The sequence below is a fragment of the Chrysochloris asiatica genome, unplaced genomic scaffold (genome assembly GCF_000296735.1).
Source record: "Chrysochloris asiatica unplaced genomic scaffold, ChrAsi1.0 scaffold00323, whole genome shotgun sequence".
NCBI lineage: Eukaryota > Metazoa > Chordata > Mammalia > Afrosoricida > Chrysochloridae > Chrysochloris > Chrysochloris asiatica.
This window is the reverse complement of record NW_006408841.1, coordinates 847,157-872,267: the sequence shown is the minus strand read 5'-3', so window position 1 is coordinate 872,267 and position 25,111 is coordinate 847,157. Positions and strand designations below refer to the sequence as shown.

Here is a 25,111-nt window from a genome sequence, read left to right as displayed (position 1 = left end):
ACCTTTATGAAAAGATAGAACTCATAATGCCAAAATGTAGAAATCCAAATGTTCATCAATTGATGAATGGGTTGGCAAGCTGTGGTCTATCCATAAAGAAGAAGGAAGCATTAATCAGCACTCCCACATGGATGAATGTTTACAACATGATGCTGAGTCAAAGCAGCAAACACATAGCTCATACATATGTGTGACCCAAATGATATGAAATGTACAGAATAGGCAAATACATTAAGACAGAAAGTAGACAAGTAGCTGCTAGGGGCTAGGTGAGGCGACTGGAAAGTGACTATTAATGGGCAAGGGCCCTTTATGATTGAGATAAAAAGTTATGTACATTACTATACTGTTGTTGCTGTTAAGTACTGTCAGGTTGATTCCAACTCATAGCGGGCCTGCACAGGGTTTCCAAAGGAGCAGAAGGTGACCCTGAAGCTCAAACTGACCTTGAGGTCCAGTGCTTATCCTATGGTGCCATACTAAATTGTATACTTTAATGGTTAAAGTGTTTCATTTTATCTCAGTTTAAGAAAACACGGGTATAGTGCATTCCAAGGTGATGCTCAGATGTCCCAGGCACTGGATGCCTTGCTCCTGGTGGCCCCATTATACCTCTTCCTGCCCAGCATCCTGGACCTGGCCCCTTACTGATTGTGCCTACAGGTGTTAGCAGTGTCTGCAAGTATTGGAGAACATTCGGTCACCAAAGAAGGACAATGGACCACTGATCTACCACCATTTAGCCACAGGAAAACTTCTGCAATTCATGAGGACAGGGGTCACTTCCTGGCCCAGATCCCTGATTTCTGGATCAGTCCAAAATATTCAGTCTAGGATACAGCCTTGTCTTGGTCTACCAGCCAAAAGAAGGGGAAGGGTTCATTTCTTAATAGAATATTTTGTCTTTCCTGGCCAGGTACCATGTTGTTGTTGTTGTTCAGTGCCGTCGAGTCGATTCCGACCCATAGCGACGCTGTTATAGGGTTTCCAAGAAGCAGCTGGTGTGCTTGAACCGCTGCCCTTGCAGTTCAAATGGCTTTGCAGTCCGGCGCATTAAACCACAGCGCCACACCAGGAGTCCATATACACTGGTAAACAAGTCAGACCGTTTAAAAAAAACAAAACACAAAACAAGGCAGCAAGTAAAAAGTAAGTCTCCCAACTATTACTCAGACTCCCAGCATCACCTTAGACTCAGTCCCTAGCTCAGCACAACTTAAACTCACCTGGCCCCTGGTAGGACCATTTTTGTTCCTGGACACTGAGAAAGCTATCCATCTGCTTACTGACCCCATCATTGAGGGTAGCCATCATGCCACAGAACTGAATCCAAACTTGAAGCTACTGACTGCAAGATCCCACACCTCCTAGCACTGCGCCCTGCTCCCCTAGTACAGTTGGCTCCTTCATACCATCCATACCCGCTGCAGATGAGTACAGGCAAACTCTCCTTTCTGCTCCCCCAATATCATCCTGGGGTCCCCCCAGCAGCTGGCTTCACACTACTCATACTATCTGTGTATGCCCTACAGGGATGTCCTACCCCAATTCCCCTCAGAAACCATCTCTAGGAAGTCACGCCAGTAACCTTCAGGGAGTCAAAACTGAAAATTCCGAATGGGGCTTACACCCAAGGCTCTGTCTGGACTACTGTGGCCAAAGGCATCATTAAAGGGCATTCAGAACTGCAGAGCAGTTTCTGGACCAGATCCCAGCTGCTCCCCTCATCAGCAGTCTCACACTGGGCAGTGCTCTGTGCCCACTACACTAGAGTTCCATGCCCTCGTGCCTTCATAGAGCTGAGTCTTCTGCTAGGAACACCCTCGCCTCTCCACTGACAGGCTGTCTCCTGCAATTCCTTGAAGATTCCTTCTAAGAACCACTTTCTGCACTCCCTGGTATGCTGACCCAGCATGCACTCAGATACCTCTAGCACAATCACATGGAGTATGCCGGCACCAGATCAAGGTCTAGACAGCATGAGCACTGTTTGTCTTTGGATCACTGCATAGTAGGACAGAGTCTTGTGTTTGAGACACCCTGGCAAACATCCAGGGCACCAAGATGAACAGAAAAGATGGTTCCAGCTTGGGGAAACAGGGACTCCCAAGTTGCCACAAAACACACAATTTCAAGTTCTAGAAAGCCTGAAGAGCAGCACTGAGATCTCGGAAGTGACTTGCCAGGGCCACATGAAGAGGCCCAGGTACCCTATCCACCAACTTAAGAAGCCCATGGGCCAAAGTTACCACCACAGGTCAACTGATCATGCCACACTTAAGTTTAAAATTTTCTACCAAAAATTCTCTTAAATTTGATATCAAACAGAATCTTCACTCAATCTATTAAATTGCTTTAAATATCAAGTAGGAATTACAGCAAATGTATCCCTTCTCATCAGGAGTCATGTTAAGCACATCCTTAATTTTCAGCTATTTACATAAAACGTGACTTAGACATTTCCTGCTGTGTATTACAGCTCCTTCAACTGGGGTGCTAAGTACACTTAGAAGGCTGTGAGTGTTGAAACTAGTCCCAGGGAAGACACAGGTCAGTCACTTCTGATGCTCACGGGAAGCAAAAAGGAAGTCGACTTTCCCTTGACCAAAGCAGGATCATTCAACATGGGAAGAGATGGAGTACAGAGCACAATCCTCAATAAAAAACAGTATCACTGTAGGTGCCTGGAGAACACTGAGAATTCATCCCAAATAACCCAACCAGGACCCCACTTCAGCCATCAAGAAGAACTCTTTTTTCTGCCCCTCAACTATCCAGCAGGTGAGCTTAGAGGAGGAACCAAGAGTCTTACCGAAGGATGGCCAAGGATCCGAGGTACTTGCTGAGGCCACCGGCCCGCCCCAGGGGTTGGTCTGGCTAGCCGTGGGTGATGGGCCCCAAGGCTCTGCTTTCTGGGCCACAGGACCCAAGTTGGGGAGAGCATCCATTAAATCCAACAGAGTGGTTTGCTGTGGGTGGGAACCGTGCTTCTGAGACAAAGAAGGAGAGAGTCTTTTTTATTGCTACCAAACACACACCCACTGCTACTGAGTTAAGTCAGACTCATGAGACCCTGTAGGTCAGGGAAGAGCTGCCCCATAGGGTTTCCAAAGCTGTAATCTTTATGGAAGAAGACAGCACATCTTTCACCTTGTGTTTGAACCACTGACCTTTTGATTCGCAGCCGAGCACTTAATCACTGTGCCACCAAGGCTCATTTATATTGCTACAGTCATAGCAATTCTCTACATGTTAATCATAAGTATGCACCAAGCCCCCTAGCTACAGAAGAGGGTCCCACTCATATCTATCATCAACTCCCAAGACCTTTCTCCTGAAGTTTCCTCTTCCCCATTCCCACAGTCACCAAGAAACCCTGTACCGGGTGACCACTGGACTTCTGCCCTCTATGGGGAGAAGGGCCATCTCCTCAACAGCTGAAGAGTGTACTAGGAGCTAAGTCCTAACCTGCTCATCTCTATGACTAAGGACAGCACTTGGCACAGAAGGAGGCCAACGACCACAATTAAAGCCAGTGTGGTGGAAGACTTGCCCTGCACCAGAAAACTCTCTAAAACACTTGACAGTGAACTTCATTTGTCCCTAGATCCAGTGCACTAGGTGTGGTGCAAATGGTTAACACATCTTGGAAAACGGCCCAGTAACTTACTTCCAAAAAATTGGCCACTGGAAATTCTACAGAACATAGCTCCTACTCTGACACTACAGAGGTTACCAAGAGCTGGAGTTGATTCAATGTCAGCTATTTTTAAATATTCAACATAACTGTAGGGTTATCATCTCATTTCACGGATAAGGAAACTGAGGATATGGGGTGTTAAGTATCTCCTGGTTAATGGGTAGAATGTGAACCTGTAACAGTAAACTCAGGCAACCAGGCTCACCCCCAATGCCTACCTGACTCTCGGGGCAGGGGTAAGCAGGAGTGCAAAAGGGTCTGTCATGGCCGAATCAGACATGTTTTCAGCTATGTCCTCACTTTACTTGTGTTTGTCACAGGCATCCATGACATTTGTTTAAAGGGCGGACCACTGTGCTCCGAGAAGGCTCTCTGCATACCACACACATGCTACAGGACTGGGAAGGGGGCATTTCCGTAGCAACCATGGAACAGTGTCCAACATTTCCCTTCCCAATGAAGCTCTTACCTCTTTCTTTTTTGGAACTTTAACTGTGTCTCTTCGACTTTCTTCGAGGGCCATCTGTAATCTGAGGTCATCCCCCCGCCTGAGGCGTTCTTCCTGCAGAGGGACAACTCGAACTTGAAGCTGATTTTTTTTTTTAAGTAATTTATTTTGTTTTTGTTGAGATTATAACAGCAAAACATATACCAATTCAATTTCTACATGTACAAGTACAATTAAATGACACTAATTAAGTTCTGAAAACTATGCAATCATTCTCACTCTCCTGCTCTGAATCGTTCCTCCTTCATTAGCCTAATCTCACTGCCCACTAAGCGTCCTATCTGATCTTTCCAGCTGCTTTTAATAGTTACTTAAAAAGCACAATGCTCAAAGCAGAGATTCTTTAACAATTAAGTTAAACTATTGCTTGGTGTAAAGACTTCAGGGGCTAATTTTGATTTTTTGGTGTATGTCAGCGCAATAGTTTCAGGGATTTATCCAGTTTCCATGGCTCCAAAAAATTAGATTCCTTGACAATTTGAAATTCTGTTCCACATTCCCCAAAAGGATTCATTATAGATGCTTTAATCAAAACTTTCAGTACTGGTAGTTGAGTACTATGTAATTCTTTTGGTCTTAAAGCAAAGGAAGTAGTCGAGCCATCCACATATTCTATATCCTCCTCTTATTCCTGACTCTGCTTTTTCTGTTGCTCCAGGTAAACACAGATCAACTATACTTTGGATGGCTGCTTGGAAGCTTTTAACTCAACAAATTATGAGATAAAACAGAAGCACTAAAGCACTAAACAGTATTAGGCCAATTAACTGGTATATGTCCCTTGAAACCATGACCCAACCTCAAAACGAAATTCCATGAAGTGTTTGAGTATATATAAACAGTCTCAGTAGATTTTGTTGTTGTAAATACAGGTATGCATTGCATTAACATCCACTCTGACAATGTTCAACCACATATATGCCCTTAGTCTCAGAGTTTTGTTTCTGTTTTCCAGCAACCAGACAGCATTTCTTGGGGATGCTGGGAATGCACAGTTGGTGGTTGTGCAGGAAGGTGGGTAGGCAGGAGCTCTCCCCTCTGGAGCCTTCACACAGGCAGATGTACATCTCGCTAGTCACAGCCAGTTCCTCACCTACTCCTATGCAGTGGATCCTCTGGCGCTGGATGAGCTTAGAGCTGCTGCCTAGCAGCAGGAACTATAGGCTTCTCACCTACGTGGGCCTGAAGCTGCCAGAAATGGGAGCAGCCTCAGAAGACCTTTTGCTGTACTCATAGCACTCACAGGGTTTCTTAACTATGAGAATGTGCTTGGTATTTGATGAGCACAGAGTTCCGGATGACAGCTTTGCCACACTGGCTGCAGATGTATGGATTGTGCTGATGCCGCCCCACAATGGACCACTGGCTGAAGGCCTAGCCGCACTAGCTACACTCAGGGCTTCTCACCATTGTGATGTGCAAATGCTACATGAAGTGTGGCTGCAGCTGAAGGCTTTGCTACCCTGGCCACACTCCTAAGGCTGCTCACCTTTGTGGATGCTAGATAAAGAACGAGCAGCTATGGAAGCACACCTGGTAGGTTTCGCGCCCATGTAGATGCACTGGTGATTCAGCAGCAGTGAATTGTGCTTTCAACTCTTGTTTACAGGCCTCATGCAGTACAACTTCCTGCCCCTTATGCCACGCTGAAGAGTTCCCAAAGCCTGTGTCCAGGCCAAGGCAGTTGCATAGCTCAGCCCACCTGGAGTAGCCACTGGTGCCCAGAGCTCCATGCAGTAGGAGGATCATGTGCTAGGCATCTCTTTTCTACAGGCAGGGGCCAGCCCCTGGCTGTTTCAAACTGGTCTCTGGCTCCACACTTGGGTCTCCAAAAAAGGGCCCTCAGGAGGTGCTTCAGTATCCCTGTGACCTGGCCCACCACCACTTCAGGAATGTCTGGCTGGGGAGACAGTGGTGCATTCTTCAAAAGGGCCAGGACGTGTTCCTCACAATCTTCACTACCTGAACACCCTGGAGGTGCAGGTCCAACAGCTCTTCCTCTGGCTATTGCTAGGAGAGCACTTCTAGGATGGGTGTGTGTGTGTGTGTGTGTGTGTGTGTGTGTGTGTGTATCATGTTAAATGCTCAAGGAGGTGAAGCAGAGCCTCATGGTGGTAGTGGATGCTAGGTATCCCCGGTGATAGAGAGACTGGCAGGAGGGTGTGGCAGGAGGGGGTTGCCATCTTCCATGAGGTCTCCTGAAGGTCTGGTCTCCTGAAGGTGTGCACACCTGGGACTCCTATCCTCACTGTCTGAGCAGAGGTGGAGGTCTCAGAATAGAAGCCCTTTCAGCTCATTGGGCTACAGACTCTTACTGAGCTCAGGTCCAGACTCCTCCACTGCAACAGCCCAAGTGGGGAGTGGCCCTAGCACCACTGGGTCAGGTGCAAACACTCCTCCGCCCCAGCTAGAAGAGTTGTGCCTGTGAAGGGTATGATCACAGACAGTGCAGCTTAAGAGAGCACCAGTTGCCTGGGCTTAAGTTCAAGGCACCACACAAGCCGTGTGATTTTAGATGTGTGATTTGGACACAATATCCAAATCACACACTGTTCTATTTCACAGAACATATCATGGATGTTAAGCGACACATACCTGTATATATCAAACAATATTTGCCAATTATACGTTCAACATATACACAACGTTTGACATCAACTATATTAATCAGCCTATGCAACACCTAGCCTTAATCCACTTGATTTTTTCCATCACCCTTAACAGAAACTCAAGTCCTCCACAAAAGCAACAATCTCCCTTTCCCCCTCCCTCCCACCTCTGGTAACCACTGGTAAACGTTGGCCTCTATATATCTGGCTATTATTCTCTTTTTAAATAAGTGAGGTTTTAATGTAATAATACTGGTACACAGAGCAAAGCAACTGGTAGCAATAGGATATACAACATTGTATTCAGCATCATCTTAAAGGAATGGTTGGAAAGAACTGATAAAACAGTATTATTTTTCAGTAGTGAATATCATGCACCCCAAAATAAAATCAGTAGGCTCCTTCCTCACTGGGCCACATGAAATTTCAATCTCTTTGTTATAGGTGCCAAGAAGAATGAAAAAAGGCACCACCAAATTGGGGAAAAAGAATATTTAATGTTTTTTCCTCAAAATAAAATGGCTTTTAAATTATCTCTAATGATAAATCAATGTTTCCTTATAAAACCCCAAATTAGACATCCCAGAAAGAATTAAGAAGATAAGAATCACATAGCATTCCACCTCTCACTGCATATGATTCCAGAAAACTCTGATAGCTAACAAATTATTTACATGCTCCTATTCATAAACATGGCATTATAAATAACACACAGATATGATTGATTAACTGAAAGGGATCGAACCGTCTGTCTGGGCCCTGCATCTCCCAGCGAGCGATCTCCTATGCATCTGCGTGCAAAGACTCGAGGACTGTGTAACTTTTCTACCTGGATACAGAGAGGCCATCATTGAAGCTGTCCACTGTGGTTGAGTTTTAGCATATTACTCATCATAAATAGACAAAATAATGCTGGGAAACATCCTGGCACATATATCCCTAATATTGTTCCCTGAGCACCAGCTCCCAAACTCAAGTAGTCAGAGTGCTAGCCCTGACTCTGTCTACCCTTTTCACCAGGGGTATGTGAACACACCGAAAAACTGCACTAACGTAAAGAATGATTTCAGAGGAAAGTTTACTCTCTCCTTTTCCTTTTGTCCCCATTTGGAAGTTATACATGTTTACCAAAAAAGTAGAACTGAAAAACAGTTCAAATTACATGTACTTCAGTCATCTGAAGACAAGTATTCTTTTTACCCGGAGCACTCTGTCTTCTTTCTTTCTAGCTTTTTTTCCTGGGCCTCTGAGCTTGGCTAGGGCTCTTGGTGTATCTCTCAGCAAACTGCCCTACTGGGGAGAGTCTGCCCATTCCCATACTTTGCAGGAGGTGTCACTTCATTGCTCCCCTGCCTGAGGCACTCTGAACTCAGACTCTCAGGAGAAGGCATGTCCTGCACACCTGTCTCTTAAGGAGACTATGCACACTCACATCACTAAACCTGGAAAGCTCTCAACGCAGGTCAAGGCTGCACAAGCCTTTTTAGGAAGTCTTTTTGACTGGTTTCTTCTCTGGGCACTGGCTTCTTAAAAAATCTTTCCTAAATGTACTAGCTCTTTCCTAAATGTTCTAGCTCCCTCCCTGAGGTGGCCAGTGGGTAAGCGTAGTGGCAGCATGAAGTCCCAGCTTGGCAACCATATCCAAAATGTCTTGAAGACAGGGCTGTGTTGTGGTCCTCCCTGCAGCCCTCCCCACTTTGCCCACACAAGGTTGACCACACTAGGCACTGACCTGCTCAGCCACTTCTCTGCTCATGGCCAGTGCCAGCTGCAGCTGCAGCTCCTCTTCTCCACTGGTCTGGGGCCGAGCTTGCTCCAGCTCTGAGGACACTCGTGGGGAAGTAGCTGTGGGGTCAACAAGGCAAAGTCACCGAGTGCAAAAGACTAGGGCCCCACAAACCTCATCATATAACATCCCATTCCATTGCAAATCCATAGGCCTGTCAATAGCCCAGCAACATGAGAAAGGTTCATGGAGCACTTCAAGAGTTGTTGTTGTCAAGTGCCATCGAGTCAGTTCAGACTCATGGCGACCCCGTATAGGGTTTTCAAGGAGTGGGTAGTGAACTTGAATCACCAAACTTGTGGTTCAAACCGACTTTGCAGTCCAGAACATTAACTAGCAAGGGTAATACAAGTCAAATGTGGTTTCATCATAACAAATTACACAGCACAGGACCCAAGAAGACACCTTAAGTTACCAGCCTTCATGGGGTTGTGACCTGCAATTCCATAGCACATCTGCATTGTTTCAAGTATATGAACAAATTCTTAAAAAAGATTAATACTATATTTCTTAAAAAGCTGGATTTAAAAATATTTTCCAAACAAGTACAGGACATTTGTGGTCCAAACATATTACATGAAATGCCCCCAGCATTTTCTAGTATCACTTTGTTGTTGGTTGCCATCAAGTTGGTTCCGACTCACAGCGACCTTACGCACAACATAACGAAACACTGCTGGTCCTGCGCCTCCTCACAATTGTTGCTATGCTTGAGCCCATAGCTGCAACCATGATGCAAATCCATCTTGTTGAGGATCTTCCTCTTATTCACTTACCCTCCACTTTACCAAGCATGATGTTCTTCTTCAGGGCCTGATCCCTCCTGATATGTCCAAAGTCCAAAGTATGAGAGACGAGGTTTCGCCATCTTGGCTTCTAAGGAGCATTCTGGCTGTATTCTTCCAACACAGATTTGTTTGCTCTTCTAGCAGTCCATGGTGCTTTTAATATTTTTCTCCAACATCGTAATTCAAATACACCAATTCTTCTATAATTTTCTTTATTCACTACCCAACTTTTACATGCATAAAAAGCTATTAAAAATACCATGGCTTTGGTCAGGCTCACCTTTGTCTTCCAACTGACATCTCTGCTTATGAACACCTTAAAGAAGTCTTATGCAATAGATTTGCCTAATGCAATATGTCGTTTGATTTCTTGACTGCTGCTTCCATGAGTGTTGACAGTTGATCCAAGAAAAACGAAGTCTTTGACAACTTCAATCTTTTCTCCATGTATTATGATGCTATTTATTGGTCCAGAGATGAGGGTTTTGGTTTCTTTACATAGCCATACTGAAGTCTGTGTTCTTTCATCTTCATCAGTATTTTAAGTCCTCTTCATGGTCAGCTAAAAAGTTATATCATTTGCTTATCACAAGTTGCTAATGAGTCTTCCTCCAATCCTGATGCCAAGCTCTTCTTCTATTCCAGCTTCACAGATTATGTGCTCAGCATACAGACTGACTATATGGTGAAAGAATACAATCCTGGCATACACCTTTCCTAATTTTAAACCAGTTGGTATTTCCCTGTTCTGTTTCAATGACTACCTCTTGGTCTATGTACAAGTTCCTCATGAGTACAATTAAGTGTTCAGGAACACTCATTGTCTGCAATGTTGTCCATAGTTTGTTACAATCCACAGGTCAAAAGCCTTTGCCTAGTCAATAAAGCACAGATAAACATGTTTCTGGTATTCTCTGCTTTCAGTCAAGATCTATCTGACATCAGCAATGATATCCCTCGTTCCATGTTCTTCTCTGAATCTGGCTTGATCCTCTGGCAGTGCCCTGTCAATGTATTGCTACAGCTGTCTTGCTGTCTCTAGCAAAATTTTACTTGCATATTATAAGAATGATATTGTCTGATAACTTCCACATCTGTTGGATCACCTCTCTTTGGAATGGACATAAATATGTTCATTTAGTTGGCCTAGTGGTTGTATTCCAACAAATTTCTTCACATAAATGAGTGAATGCCTCCAGTGCTGCATTAGTTTGTTGAAAGATTTCAGTTTGTATTCCATCAATTCTCAAGACTTCTGGCTCTTGATCATATGCAATGTCATGAAGTGGTTGAATTACCAACAGTTTCTTTTTGGTAAGGTGACTCTGATATTCCTTACATCTTCACTTAATGCTTTCTATATCCTTGCATATTTTGTTGACAGATTCCTTCAATATTGCAAATTAAGCCTTGAATTACTTTCTTCATTTCTTTCAGCTTGAGAAATGTTGAGCATGTTCTTCCTTTTTGGTTTGTAACTCCAGATCTGTGTACATTCATTATGTTACTTGAGTCTCTCCTCTTGAGTTGTCCTTTACAATTTTCTGTTTAGCTGTTTCATTTCCCCAATTCTTCCTTTTGCTTTATAGCATCTATACACTAATAGCAAGTTTCAGAGTCCCATCTGACATCCATATTGATCGCTCCCTTCTTTCGTCTTCTTAATGACCTTTTTGCTTTCTTCCTCTATGATGCTTTAATTTTTTTTATGTCATTCCACAACTCTTTTGGTCTTCAGTCATTAGTGTCTAATGCATCAAATCTGTTATTGAGATCACCTTTAAATTTAGATGGAATATCTTGAAGGTCAAATTTTGGCTCTCTTGGGCTTGTTTTAATTTTCTTTGGCTTCAGCCTGAACTTGCATATGAGCAACTGAAGTTCTGTTCCAGTCTGTACTGGCCTTGTTTTGGCTGATGATATTGAACTTTTCCACCAACTATTTCCATATAGATGCATCCCATATGATGGGTTTCATGTGTATAGTCATCTTTTATGTTGTTTAAAAATGGTATTTGCAATGAACAAGTCGTTGGTTGTGCAAAATTCTATCATGCAATCTCCATCATCGTTTCTATCACCAAGGCCATGTTTTCCAACTACTGATCCTTCCTTTGTTTTCAACCTTTGCATTCCAATTGCCAGTAATTACCAACACATCTTGATTGTATGTTTGATTAACTTCAGATTGAAGAAGTTGGAAGCATTATTCATGCCTGGCTTTGAATAATAGTGGTATAAATTGGTCTTCCTTGTTGTTATTGCTGTTGTTAAGTACTGTTTTGTCAGTTCTGACTCACAGAAACCCTGTACAGGTTTCTGAAGGGTAGCTGGTGGGTTCAAACTGCCAAATTTGTGGTTCTCAGTCCAGTTCTGATCCTACAGTGTGACATGTATGGATATTATTCTATCACAGACAACACTGCACCTCATGACTGATCTTGGTATGCTTTTTATGACATAGAATGTGATGTCATTCTCTTTTTCATTCCTAGCATAGTAAACCACATGATTGCCTGATTCCAAATGGCCAATACCAGTCCATATCAGTTCACTAATCCCTAGGATAGTGATGTTTATGCATTCCATTCCATTTTTAACAACTTCCAATTTTCCTACATTCATACTTTACACATTCATTCCATGTTCTGATTATTAATGGATGTCTACAACTGTTTCTTCTCATCGTGAGTTGTGCTTTTTATTCCATTCACATCATCATAGTCAACTCTACTTTGAGGAGGCAGCTCGTCTCCATTTGTATTCTTTTGAGTACCTTCCTACCTGAGTGGCTCATCTTTCGGCACTTCGTCTGACAATATTCTGTTGAAAGCCATCATGTTTCAGTATTCAGTATTCTCATACTATCTAACAGTGTTCCACTGCGATCTATAATGTTTCAGTGGCATAACATTTGGACGTAAATCCACCTCTCCTTCTCCTAGTCTGTGTTAGTCTGGAAGCTCAGCTGAATCCTGTCAATAATGGGTGTAGCCCATTTAAAATACTGGTAGCATAGCTTCCAGCATCATGTAACTCATGAAGCCCAACTCTTCTGCACCAATTTCTGCAGAAACTTGTTTTTTAAAAAAAAACAGCACTGCACATTTACTTTAAAAAGACAAACATACGAACATTTTTGCTATACTTATCTGGTTTAAACACCTGTAAGCAGCTCCAAGAAAGACAGCTTCTGCTTAAGGGATGAAATGTGAATTCCCAGCTGATACAGCAAACCCCAGATAATGGACTCCCATAAAGGGATCATAGAGAGGCACACTGAAAGCAGGCTGAGCCCGCCACACTGGAGTCTGGATGTGTCTAGAAAATAGATGTAAAATCTGGGGGTATGTGCCTGAGTATGCAACCCTTCATCCTAGTAGAGGGCCTACTGTGCCTCTACAATTCTTAAGAGACGAATCTTGGCTATGCTTCTGTGTCTTCATATATGTTGGGTCCTCCACTCATCCAACTTTTCCTCAACTTCCAGAGGCCTTAACCTTCCCTACAGGAAGGCCTCCCCAATAAGGTTGTGCCAGCTTTCTGCCACTCCCACAGAGCAATTGGCACCCTGGGGCTATATCATCTATGCATCATCTCACCTTCCATCCATCCTCAATATTGAGCAGACAGCTAGCTACCAAATATCTGTTGTTAGAATGAATGCATACATGCATAGATGGAAAGATGAGCAGATGGAGAATTCAATTAGCTGGATCATGGAAGTTGTTTTAAAATGCCCTGGCGGCGCTAGAAAAAAAGCACTGGACTGCTAAACTCAAGGTCAACAGTTCAAACCTTCAGCCCCAAACAGTAGAAAGGTTTTCTACTTCTGTAAAAATGTACAGCCTCTGAAACCCTATATAGATTAAACTTTTGTTTTGGTGTGTTATTAAGAAATTAAATTGCTAAAATGGATTGAGGAATGATTAGAAATTAACTCAATGGCAGTAGATATGTTTGGTTTGGTTTGGTAACTGTGTCATAGTTTACCTCCTTTACTTGCATCTACTCTAGCAAAACTATCAGTATTTACTCACCTAGAGGGGACTTCTGCCTAAATCACAAATCTAAATCTACTTCTTAGGATTTGCCTCTTTGGAAAGTAAACCTAAAATATCCAATACATTCAACTGATTCAGATTATTCATAGTAAGCCTGCAGGCCAGAGGAGAGCTGTCCATAAGGTTTCTGAGGCTGTAAATCGTCACAGAGGCAGACGACTTCATCTCTTTCTCATGTAGCAGCTGCTGGGTTCAAACCACCAACCTTTTACTTAGCAGTCCAAAGCTTAACCAACCATTCAACACCGGGTTCCTTTGAAAGCAAAATGTCAGGAAATATTCCAAAACAACTGAAGTTTCTAGATGGTTTGGCTTTGGCTAGAGTGAATGAAGCAGAAGAGAGGCAGGTATGATTAGAGCCATGTCTGCTTCCAGGTGTGGTGAAGTAGTGAACTCTTCGGTGCTCTGATGCTGCCATGCAGAAGCTTTGCTTTGTCACAATTTATTATTTTTTTAAAGCACAGAGCAGTAAGATTTAATCTGGAAGTATCCTGTGGTGTGAAGTTGTGTGTTTGCTGGTAATTTATGTCAATCAGAATTAAAAAAAAAAAAGTCAGGAACCAAATGCCTCATGCCTATTCTACCCTACAAGGCTACAGTTATATAACATACCAATGTACTTTCCTAAGTAAAAGCCCATTCTACTGCATTATCCTAATTATAATTTCCACAGCAATTCTTTAGCAATAAAGCTCGATGGCAATGAAATGTAATCAATGCATCTTAACAATTTCTTAACAATACACCAAAATAAAAATACAATCTTTGTTGGTTTCATTCCCAAGTGTCACCTATGCCAATCACTATACTCAGGTTTGGGCTTTCTGTACTTAAGAAACAAAGACACGACCATTCAGACTGGGGCAGCAAAGGGGCAATCCAAGTTGCTCTGAATGCCTTCCCAGTCCATATGGCTACCTACTCCCTACAAAGTTCTTTCCTGATAAAAAGAACTTCTGGTATTTAGTTCAAAAGCCGTTGGCTCACAGAAAATATAGCACATCTAGCATCCTTCATTTACTGCTAAATGGATATCATCAGTGTAGAAAGCAGAAGGTCCCATGCCCTACTGCCTCAAAATATGCTCTGAAAGTGTGCCCGGCCCGGCAGGGAAAGTTGTTCCTTGGCTGTCTTGCCATAGTGCCCAATTCTGCCAGGCAGGGCTCACAGAGGTCTACACATTTCAACACATTTGCAAAGCCAGACTGAATTCAAATGTAACTGGAGCTAACATACCAGAGTTCATGCATAGCATCACATACAGAAATAGTTTAAATAACATCAATGTGGAAATTAAAGACAAAGGGTATTCCCCAGAATGCTGTGGCTTTCCTAAGTGGATGTACACTTTCACAGATGGCAGGATTCGCAGCCACTACCCTAAGTATCAGCAGGGCTGCACCCAGTGGATCTCAGCTGCAAGGAAGAATTCCAACGGAGACATGTACCCCAATGACAACATCTCTTCCTACAAAGAGCCTCTGTATGGCGCACATGACTCTGAACAGACACTGCTGTGAGACGAGCCTGAATGGATCCACTCTGACCACTTGAACATGGCCCTACTCAGAGACGTCTGATAGTTCCCAACTCTCAGGAATCCATGGAGAGCACAGGTGATCAGATATGCCCTTCCTCAGCAGTGCCTGCTGGCCTTAGTAGCACCCTCAGGACAAGAACAGTGACTACAGCTTAAGCTAGTCATAAACATGGGGCCACGAAAGCCTTTTTCTCCTCACCCAGCTGCTCTTTGCTTTGCAAATGATCCCCCCCACCCCCTATCTAGAAGAGCTCACAGTTCTCACTTGCTGTGGCTGAGATTTTTGAAGAAGGTGGGCCTCATTTTTACTGTTCCCAGTAAAAGAAACACTGAGGACTTGTGAAGGCTGAGCAGGGAGGTTATGAGCCGAAAAGTTTTCCAGAAAAGACCAAGAATCCTCCTATTGCTCAGGAAGACAGCCTCCTACACTGGTGATCCTCTTCCTTCGCCAAAGACACCAGCTAAGCCTATGCATGCAAAGATCCCATCTCCCACATTTGTCCTAAAACAGAGGCTGAAAGATTTTCTGATAACAACACTTCAGTTGGCCAATTTCAGTTAATTTTTTTTTAATGTTTTATTGTGAATTATGTGATAGTTTACATAGGAGAACATTAGTTTTATATTCATCCTATCATATATTGTTTCATTGCCACGGTTACAATCCCCTCCATGCATCATCAACCAACCAAAGGGTATACCCTGCAAGCTTGTCCTCCCACCCCCCTGCCCTTTCCCTGCCACCCGCCCAGTCGCAGCAGAGTCCCTCTCCCTCTCTGGGTCTAAGGTCCGCAATTACTCCATCTCTCCATGTCATCGTCTCTGCCTGTATCTCTGATGTCACTGCTTCTCTGGGTAGGGTCCAGCTCTCTACTCTTCTCCCTAGATGGTCCCAGTGACCTCTGCTCCTAGACTGCTAAGTTTATCACTCCCCTCCTTGCCAGAAAACATTTACAACCCTCACAAGCAGTCCTGATAATAATTATTCACTATTGTATCACAGGAGACCTATCTGCATTTCCTTTCATCAGCCCCACTCAGACAGATTGGCTACTACTCAATGGAGATTCTACCTTCCTCCACATCCTCTGGATCTAGGTTCCCTCTTGAAAGCTTGTAAGCCAATCACTTCTTGCCTTTGTAGCTCCCCCACTTTGGGTAGCAAATGTTGAAGTTGTCAATCCCTGTCTACGCTGTGTATGGGGGTGGTGGAAATGATCCTTGCTGTAAAGACTTGTTTCCTCTTTTGAGCTACTCCATCCACAGGTATAGGTGAAGTTCATCAAATTGTATCAGATTACTCTTTTTTTCCTCTTCTTTCTTCTTCTAGTTGAGCTCTTATCATCCAGTCATTGAGGCCAGGTCAAGTGGGTATTATCTGCAAGTGTGGGTGTTCTTGTGCATATGCCCTCTCTTCACTCTAGTCCTCTGTGGCTATGTCACTGACTCTGGGCTGAAGAGACCACAGGTCTTTCCACACTGCTGGCCAACCAGGTCTCCACCCATGTTCACAGAAGTCTCCTTAGCATTGTAGGGCTTAGCTAGCTGCTTCATTGCTGTTTTTCTCCCACTTCCCCGTATTGGTCACCAATCAGAGCATGTATTCCCATTGAGTCTTAGTCTTGGAAGGGGTTTGCTCTGAGGGGACCCGACCACTTGCCTTGACTGCTCCTGAGCAAGCAACTTGTTTGTTCTTAAAGTAATCAGTTGGTCTCTCCAGGCTGGTCTGCCCATCCTTTCAAGTGGAAATTTCCCACCTCTGAAGATGATAGATGCTGTTCAGGATTCCACTTCTTATGTAATACAGAGGCTCCGCAGGAAGCCTACTTCACTGGGCACATTGTAGCCACAATTTAGGTATTCCAATCAGTTATAGGCAGAAAACCAACTTAAAAGCTTTCTATGGTGATATTTCTGACTATTTCTTTCTCTCCCCCTACAGTGTCTATTTTATAATGGTATGCAACGGAAACCAAGAAAGCCAAGCCCTGTATCCCAGAGCCCTGTTGTTCCAAGGTTGTGCATACATCCTTACTTACCTCTAGATCCCTTAGCCCATGCAAACCTGCCTAATTGTTCTCCCATTCCCTTTGTTCTTCTATTTCCCTTCCCCCTTCTTATAGATTTCACCCCTCCCCAGCACCCAAACTATCCTGTGTCTATTCCCTGCCCTGTGCTCCACCTTCTCCTCCCTCCCCTCATCCCAGCAACAAGCAAAGAATCCACCCACCTTTAGTGTGGGTTCTTTTTCTTAGTCTTTTACAATAGTGGTTCTATGCAGTATTTCTCCTTTTGTGACTAATTTCACTCAACATAATGTCCTCAAGGATCATCCATGTTATGTGGTGGCTTGCAGCTTCCTTGTTATTTTTCAAGGTAGCATAATATTCCATTGTGTGTATGTACCACAGTTTGTTTATCCATTCTTCAGATGATGGGCACTTTGGTTGTCTCCATCTTTTTTGCTATTGTAAATAGTGCCGCTATGAACAGTGGTGTGCATGTATCTACTAGTGTTATGACTCGTATTTCTTGTGGGTAAATACCAAGTAGAGGAATTGCTGGATCATAAGATATTTCTATTTCCAACCTTCTGAGGAAGCACCATATTGCTTTCCAGAGAGGTTGGACCATTTTGCAGTCCCACCGGCAATGCAAGAGTGTCCCAGTCTCTCCACATACCCGTCGGCATTTATTGTCCTCTACTTTTGTGATCTTTGCTATTATTGCTGGTATGAGATGGTATCTCATTGTTGTTTTGATTTGCACCTCTCTAATGGCTAGTGATCGTGAACATTTCTTATGTTTGTTGGCTGCCTGGATCTACTTCTTGGTGAAGTGTCTGTTCATGTCCTGTACCTATTTTCATATTGGGTTATTTGTCTTTTTCTTATAGAGGTGTTGTACTTTCCTATATATTTTAGAAATAAGTGCCTTGTCTGATGTGTCATTGCAAAAAAATATTTTTCCATTCTGTGGGTTCCCCTTTTACTCTTCTGGTGAAGTCTTTTTGATGCACATAAGTTTTTACTTTTTAGTATGTCCAATTCATCTATCTGTTTTGTCTACTTTTGTTTGCATAGTTTTTAAAATGTTTGGTAGTCGTGTATTCCCTGAATTACTGCACTCACATCTGTCCCGATATTTTCATTGATGGCCTTCATAATTCTGGGATTCACATTTAGGTCTTTAATCCACGTTGAGTTGGTTTTTGTATAAGGTATGAGGTGAAAGTCTTGTTTCAATGTTTTGCATATCTCTTTCCAGTTCTGTCAGCACCATCTGTTGAAGAGACTATCACCTCCCCATGTGATATATTTAGGTGTTTTGTCAAAAATCAGTTGGCTGTACGTAGATGGGTTAATTTCTGGATTCCCGATTCTGTTCCATTGATCTATGAATCTTTCATAATACCAGTTCTAACCTGTTTTGACCACTGTAGCCGTGTAGTAAATTTTGCAGTCAGGGAGTAAGAGGTTTCCAACCTTATTCTTCTTCTTAAGCAGTGCTTTGCTTATGGGTCTCTATCTTTTCCATATAAAGTTTGTAATTGTTTTTTCCAATTCTTTGAAGAATGTCGTTGGAATCTGGATTGGGATTGCATTGTATGTGTAAATTGCTTTGGACAGTATTGACATTTACACAATGTTAAGTCTTCCTATCCAAGAGCATGATATATTCTTCCACTTTGGTAGGTCTCTTTTGGTTTTTTGTACTAGTGTTTTATAGTTTTCTTTGTATAAGACCTTTATTTCTCTGGTTACATTTATTCCTAGATATTTCATCCTTTGGGCGGCTATTGTAAATGGTACTGATTTCCTAATGTCCTTTTAAACGCTGTCCTTTCTGGTATAGAGGAATCCAACCGATTTTTTAAAGTTGATCTTATATCCTGCCACTTTGCTGAATCTTCCAATGAGGTCTAGTAGCTTCTTTACTGAGTCGTAAGGGTTTTCTACATACAGGATCATATCGTCTGCAAGCAGAGAGAGTTTTACTTTCTCTTTGCCAATTTGGATGCCTTTAATTTCCCTGTCTTGCCATACAGCTCTTGCTAAGATTTCCAACACAATATTGAATAGGAGTGGTGACAAAGGGCATCCTTGTCTGGTTCCTGTTCGCAGAGGGAAGGCTTTCAGTTTCTCTCCATTCAGAGTAATGTAGGTTGTTGGATTTATATATATGCTCTTAATTATGTTGAGGAATTTCCCTTCAATTCCTACTTTGTTCAGTGTTTTTATCAGGAATGGATGTTGGATTTTGTTAAATGCCTTTTCTGCATCAATCGATATGATCATTTGGTTCTTTTCATTTTTCTTACTTATATGGTGGATAACGTTGATGTTTTTTCTAATGTTGAACCATCCTTGCATCCCTGATATGAATCCCACTTGATCATGATGTATTATCTTTCTGATGTGTTGCTGGATTCTGTTGGCTAGGATTTTGTTGTGAATTTTTGCATCTAAGTTCATGAGGGATATTGGTCTATAATTTTCTTTCTTAGTGGTGTCCTTCCCTGGTTTTGGTATGAGGATTATGCTTGCTTCTAAAATGTATTAGGAAGTTTGGGATATTGGGCTATAATTTTCTTTCTTAATGATGTCCTTCCCTAGTTTTGGTATGAGGATTATGCTTGCTTCATAAAATGTATTAGGAAGTTTTCCATCCTCCTCTATCTTCTGGAATAATTTGAGTAGAACTGGTGACAGCGCTTCTCTGAATGTTTGGTAGAACTCACCAGTGAAGCCGTCTGGGTCTGGATTTTTTGGGTTGAAAGTCTTTTGATGACCTGATCATTTTCTTCTTTTGTTATGGGTATGTTCAGGTTTTCTACTTCATTGTGTGTATATGTTTAGGTAGATCGTGTTTATCTAAAAACGTAACCATCTCTTCTAAGTTTTCAAATTTGTTGGAGTACAACTCTTCATAGTATTCTGTTATTTTCCTTTGGTTCTATTGTGACATCACCCATATGGTTTCTAATGCATGTTATTTGTGTCTTTTGCCTCTTTTCTTTTGTTAGGTTTGCCAGTGGTCTGTTGATTTTGTTAATCCTTTCAAAGAACCAGTTTCTTGTCCTGTTGATTGTTTCAATAGTTTTTCTGTTTTCTATCTCATTTATTTCTGCATTAATCTTTATTATTTCTTTCTTTTGGTGGCTGGAGGTTCCCTCTGTTGGTCTGTTTCTAATTGTTGCAGATGCGGTGGTAATGTTAATTTTGGTTCGTTCTTCTTTTTGGATATGTGAGTTTATTGCAATTAATTATGCTCTTAGCACTGCTTTCCCAGTGTCCCAAAGATTTTGGTATGTTTTGTTTTCGTTCTCATTTGTCTCTAGGAACTTTGTGAATTCGCGTTTAACTTCTTCTACTACCCAGTCACTTTTCAGCACGGTGTTATTCAGTTTCCATGTATTTGACTTAATTTCCTTGGTTTTCCTGTTGTTGATTTCTAATTTGATAGCACTGTGGTCTGAGAAGATGCTCTGTAGTATTTTGGTATTTGTAAATTTATGAAGATTTGTTTTGTGGCCTAAGACATGGTCTATTCTGGAGAATGTTCTATGTGCACTGGAAAAGAATGTGTATTGTGCAGCTGTTGGGTTGAATGCTCTGTACACATCTATGAGGTCCAGTGGGCTTATTGTGTTGTTTAGTTCTTTTGTGTCTTTGTCAAGTTTCTTTCTGGTTATTCTATCCATTTTTGAAAGCAGTCTATTAAAATCACTCACTATTATTGGAGATTCATCTATTTCTTTCTTCAAATCTATTAGAGTTTGCTTTATATATTTTGGAGCTCTTTCACTGGGAGCAGAGATATTTATTATGGTTATGTCATCTTGGTCAATTGTCCCTTTAATCATGAGATAATGTCCATCTTTATCTATTATGCTGGGTTTTGCCTAAAAGTTTTTTTTATCAGCGATTAGTACTGCCACTCCTGTTTGTCTTTTATTGCAATTGGCTTGGTATATTTTTTTCCATCCTTTGACTTTTAATCTGTTTTTGTCTCTGTGTGTGAGATGTGTCCATTGCAGACAGCATATTAAAGGATCTTGTTTTCTTATTCATTCTACCACTCTCTGTCTCTTAACAGGTGAATTTAATCCATTTACATTTAGTGTAATTATGGATAGGTGTGGATTAATTGCTGCCATTATATTTGCTTTTTGTGGTGTTGCTGCTTTCTTTGTTCTGTGTGTCTTCCTTTGTTGAGTTCATGCTTTCTGTGTTCTTTCTTGTAAATGATATTTTGTAGTACAGGATTGGCTTTGGAAAAATCCCTTAGCTTTTGTTTATCCTGGAATGTTTTGATTATACTGTCTTATTTGATTGATAGCGTTTCTGGATGGCAACTTTTTTCTTCCTCAGGGTTTTATATATGTCTCCCCATTGCCTTCTTGCTTGCATGGTTTCTTATAAGAGATCCGAGCTTAATCTGACTTCCTTGCCTGTGTATGTGACACTTCTGTTTTGCCTGGTTGCTTTCAGAAGTGTCTCCTTATCTTTGATTTTGGAGAGCTTGATTATGATGTCTTGGGTGATTTTCTCTTGGGGTTTATCCTTCCTGGAGTTCATTGAGCATCTTGAATTGTTTATCTTTTCACTTTTCAGGATGTTAGAGAAATTTTCTTCCAGCAGTTCTTCAACTATTTCCTCTGTGGACTTGTGGGATTCTTCTTGTTATGGAATGCTGATAATTTTTAACTTATTCCTCTTCATGTTGTCCAGCATGACTCTTATACCTTCTTCAGATTTCTTTATCATTTTTTTTTTGTTTGCTCTTCTATCTTAGTAGTATTGAGATTTATCTTCCAGCTCATTGGTTTTGCTTTCCATCTCTTCTATTCTACTCCTTTGCCCTTTCAGAGTATTGTCTATTTCTGATATTCTATTATTGATCATTTGGACCTCTTTCTGTAGGTTTTGAATTGTTTCCAGTGGTGTATCTGTTTCATTTGATTGTTCCTGTAGCGCTTTACTGACTTCTTCCTTATTTTTCTCAACTCCATTGTAAAGTCTTTTGAAACATTGTACAGTCATTTTTCTGAATTCCTTTTCAGGAATTTACAAGGCCTGCCCTCTTTCCAGAATGGAGTCCAGGTCTAACTCTAGGTCATTTGTCTCAGACATTTTATCTTGTTTCTGGACATGTGCTCATATGGTCATCTGCTTTTGCTTCTTGGACATGTTCAGTGTTTATCTGTGGCCTTAATACTTAATTGAGTATGTGTTTTGGTATTTTTTATGTTTTCGGATTGCTTCCTGGTAGATATGATCAGGATGGGGGCTTCCCTTTTCGTTCTTCTTATTGCTTAACTCAGAGTACCTTTCACAGGTGTGGTGTGTTTTCCTGGTATATGGCAGTTGGTATTGGTTCTTGCCTGGGTTTTGGTGTTTTATGGAATGTGATTGTAGCTTGACTATGTGGCAGCAGTTGCTGACTCTTCTTGGGTAATATAGGGAGAGAAAGAATATAGGGAGAGAAAGAGTCCTCCAACGGTAGAAGGAGGAGCATAAAACAGTAAAACAGCACCCGTAAAAAAAACAAGCAAAAACAAAACTAGACTGAATACTGCAATCTATAATCACAGAAAAGGGAGAGGAGGAAGAGAAGAAGAAAAAAAATATGTAGCCTAATATGAGTATGACTTTAATGTCCTCTCGTCAGCTTCTAGCTTTCAAAGCTGCCTGAGAGATTTCAAGATGCCAGTGTTGGTTCTTATGTTATACTTCAGGCTTTAATTTAATTTTCGGCCTGTTTTGTTTTTAAATTCTTTTTCTCTCGCTACAGCCCTGTTCTGGCCTTTCCTGTATTAAAAAAAAAAAAAAAAAATTCAGGGCCTGCTCTTGGGCTGAGTATCTGCGTGCACGCGTGGCAGAAGAATCCAACAATAGTAGGCTGAGGTGGTGTCCTCTCGCTCAGGCAACTTCTCCCCGCCAGTCATCAGAATGGAGGTGTGCAAAGAGTGGCGGGGGGGCCCAGGGGGCCAATGAACAGATACCAAAAAGAAAAAGAAAATAAGAACAAAGCAAAAGTGACAAAGTATATTGTCCACCTTTGCTCCAAGGTTCCCACAGTGTTTTCCCGAGGTGTTTCTGCTCCCCTGCATGGTCTTGCCAAACTCGCCCAAGATGTCGGATCTGGGCCTCCAAGCCCAGAATTACACGATTTCTTACTTCAGCTTCAAGTTCCAGCATCTATAAGCCTTCAACCTTTTAAGATATTCCTAGCTATGTGTTTCCGAGTTTTGGAGCTCTGCTCTAAATCTGCTTTGCCTGGTATTCTGTGGTACAGCTGACAGCGAACTTCACTGCACCTCCATCCTAGCCGCCATCGAGCCCCACCTCCTTCAGTTAATTTTTAAAGAAAAAAGCTAAACAGTTGATAGAAAAATAGGAAATCACTTCTCATTGGTTGTATTTTGCAGTTTACCTAGAAAGCCCCTAGACAACACTGACAGTCACAGAACACTGATTACAGGTGACATGTGATGTGTGACACAACTTCCAGTAACTCTCCAGTACATGAACCCCACAGAAGTCTCTAGGGGAGAGAGTGGGGGATTGACTGCCTCTGTGTCCCCAAGACTCTTGTCTGGAGATTGCATGAAAAGTCCCGGTCACCGTGTCTTGAACTCCCAAGAGATACCCATCTGGCTTCAATCACAGTGCCCATCACTCACAAGGCTGTGAACAGTCCAAGAAGAACCCAAAAGCCCAGGCTATTTTAAGAACAGGGGGACCAAGAATGAATGGGGGCCCTGAATGGATCAGCCAGGGTTTGAATCCTGTACCTTCCACCTTTGCATGGAATCACATCCAAATTCCTGACCTCTCCGGGCTTCTTTCTGCTTTCCTATCAGTAAGATGAAGACTAGCAGGATTTATGGGAGGAGTTAACTGGCCCCAAAAAAGGTCTATATTGCCCAAACATAGTGGCAATGTCCACATTCCCAAGCAGGCTTCTTTGGCCCAGTTCATGACCACTTGACCACCTAGAATAATCAATCATTTGCAATCAAAAGGGCAGCATTTACCCAAGGACAAAGTGCAGAAGTATTAGAAAAAAATTGGAGGAATAGAAACAATACAGGGAGGAAGTAGGATAGCAGTTACATTGAGGGAACTACAATCAATGAGATGAAATAAAATGTGTAGGAACTGTTGAATGTAAAACTGATGATCTGCTTTGTAACCTTACCGAATTCACAAGTTAAAACAAAACAAAACAAAATAACGCAAAAAAAAAAAGGATTTAATGACGAAATTTACTACCCACAAACTTCCCTAGTGTTGCTCTGACTCATAGTAACACTGTATAGGGTTTCTGAGGTGTGGCTGGTAGGTCTGAACTGCAGACCTTAAGATAGCAGTTTGGTGCTTACCTACAGTGCCACACCAGGACTTCACAAGAAAAGGGACTGCTCTACACTGAGACATGCAAAAAGCAGAACCCCCAGATGCAGCACAGGGTCCTAGGATAGTTCCAAGCAATGCAGGCTGGCTTTCAGGCACTTTCAGACAATTGGCTCCATTTCAATATGACCTGAGTACAGAAGATATCTGAACTCCTGATGTGACGCTGTAGAATCAGCATTGAACTGCAAACCATATGGTCAAACCCACCAGCTGCTCCTTGGAAACCCTATACAGGTTTCTATAAGTCAGAGTTGACTCACGTATTTATTAAAGAACTATTATTGAGAACAAACAAGATGGCGGATTGGGTGGACGTATAGCAGAGAGCTCCGCCAACAACAACACAGAATACCCGAACAAGCAGGTTCAGGGGATGGTCCCAGAACTCTGAACCACATATAAAGGAATACTTAGAAGGTTGGAAGGCTCACAGCTGGGGGAATTTGTGCCAGAAGCAAGAAATCTACTGCTTTCTAGTCTAGGACGCTCGGCTGCTCCAGGAGCCGCCATCTTGGGTGAGACCACGTGGCGGAAAGATCGGAGCGGCAACAGACGCCTGGCAGAACCGCTGAGATAAAGGTGTGAACATTCTTCTCTTTTGGTAGCTGTTCATTGGTCCCTTGCTGTCTGCGTACCTCCATTCTGGTGACTATGGGGGTGCCTGAGCTAGTGGGCACCCCAGCCCCACCCT

At 42.3% G+C, this 25,111-nt stretch overlaps 1 protein-coding gene across 3 annotated transcripts in view; it reads right to left on the bottom strand.

The window, feature by feature from the left end:
* EPN2 (epsin 2) overlaps positions 1–25,111 on the bottom strand; it is an 86,423-nt gene that overhangs the window by 45,464 nt on the left and 15,848 nt on the right. For all 3 annotated transcript variants that reach the window (XM_006875357.1, XM_006875355.1, XM_006875356.1), the window contains 3 exons: positions 8,550–8,662; positions 4,170–4,262; positions 2,813–2,987 (listed from right to left, as the gene is read on the bottom strand). In XM_006875357.1, the coding sequence (XP_006875419.1) occupies positions 2,813–2,987; positions 4,170–4,262; positions 8,550–8,662 (381 nt within the window). The remainder of the gene's footprint in view (positions 1–2,812; positions 2,988–4,169; positions 4,263–8,549; positions 8,663–25,111) is intronic.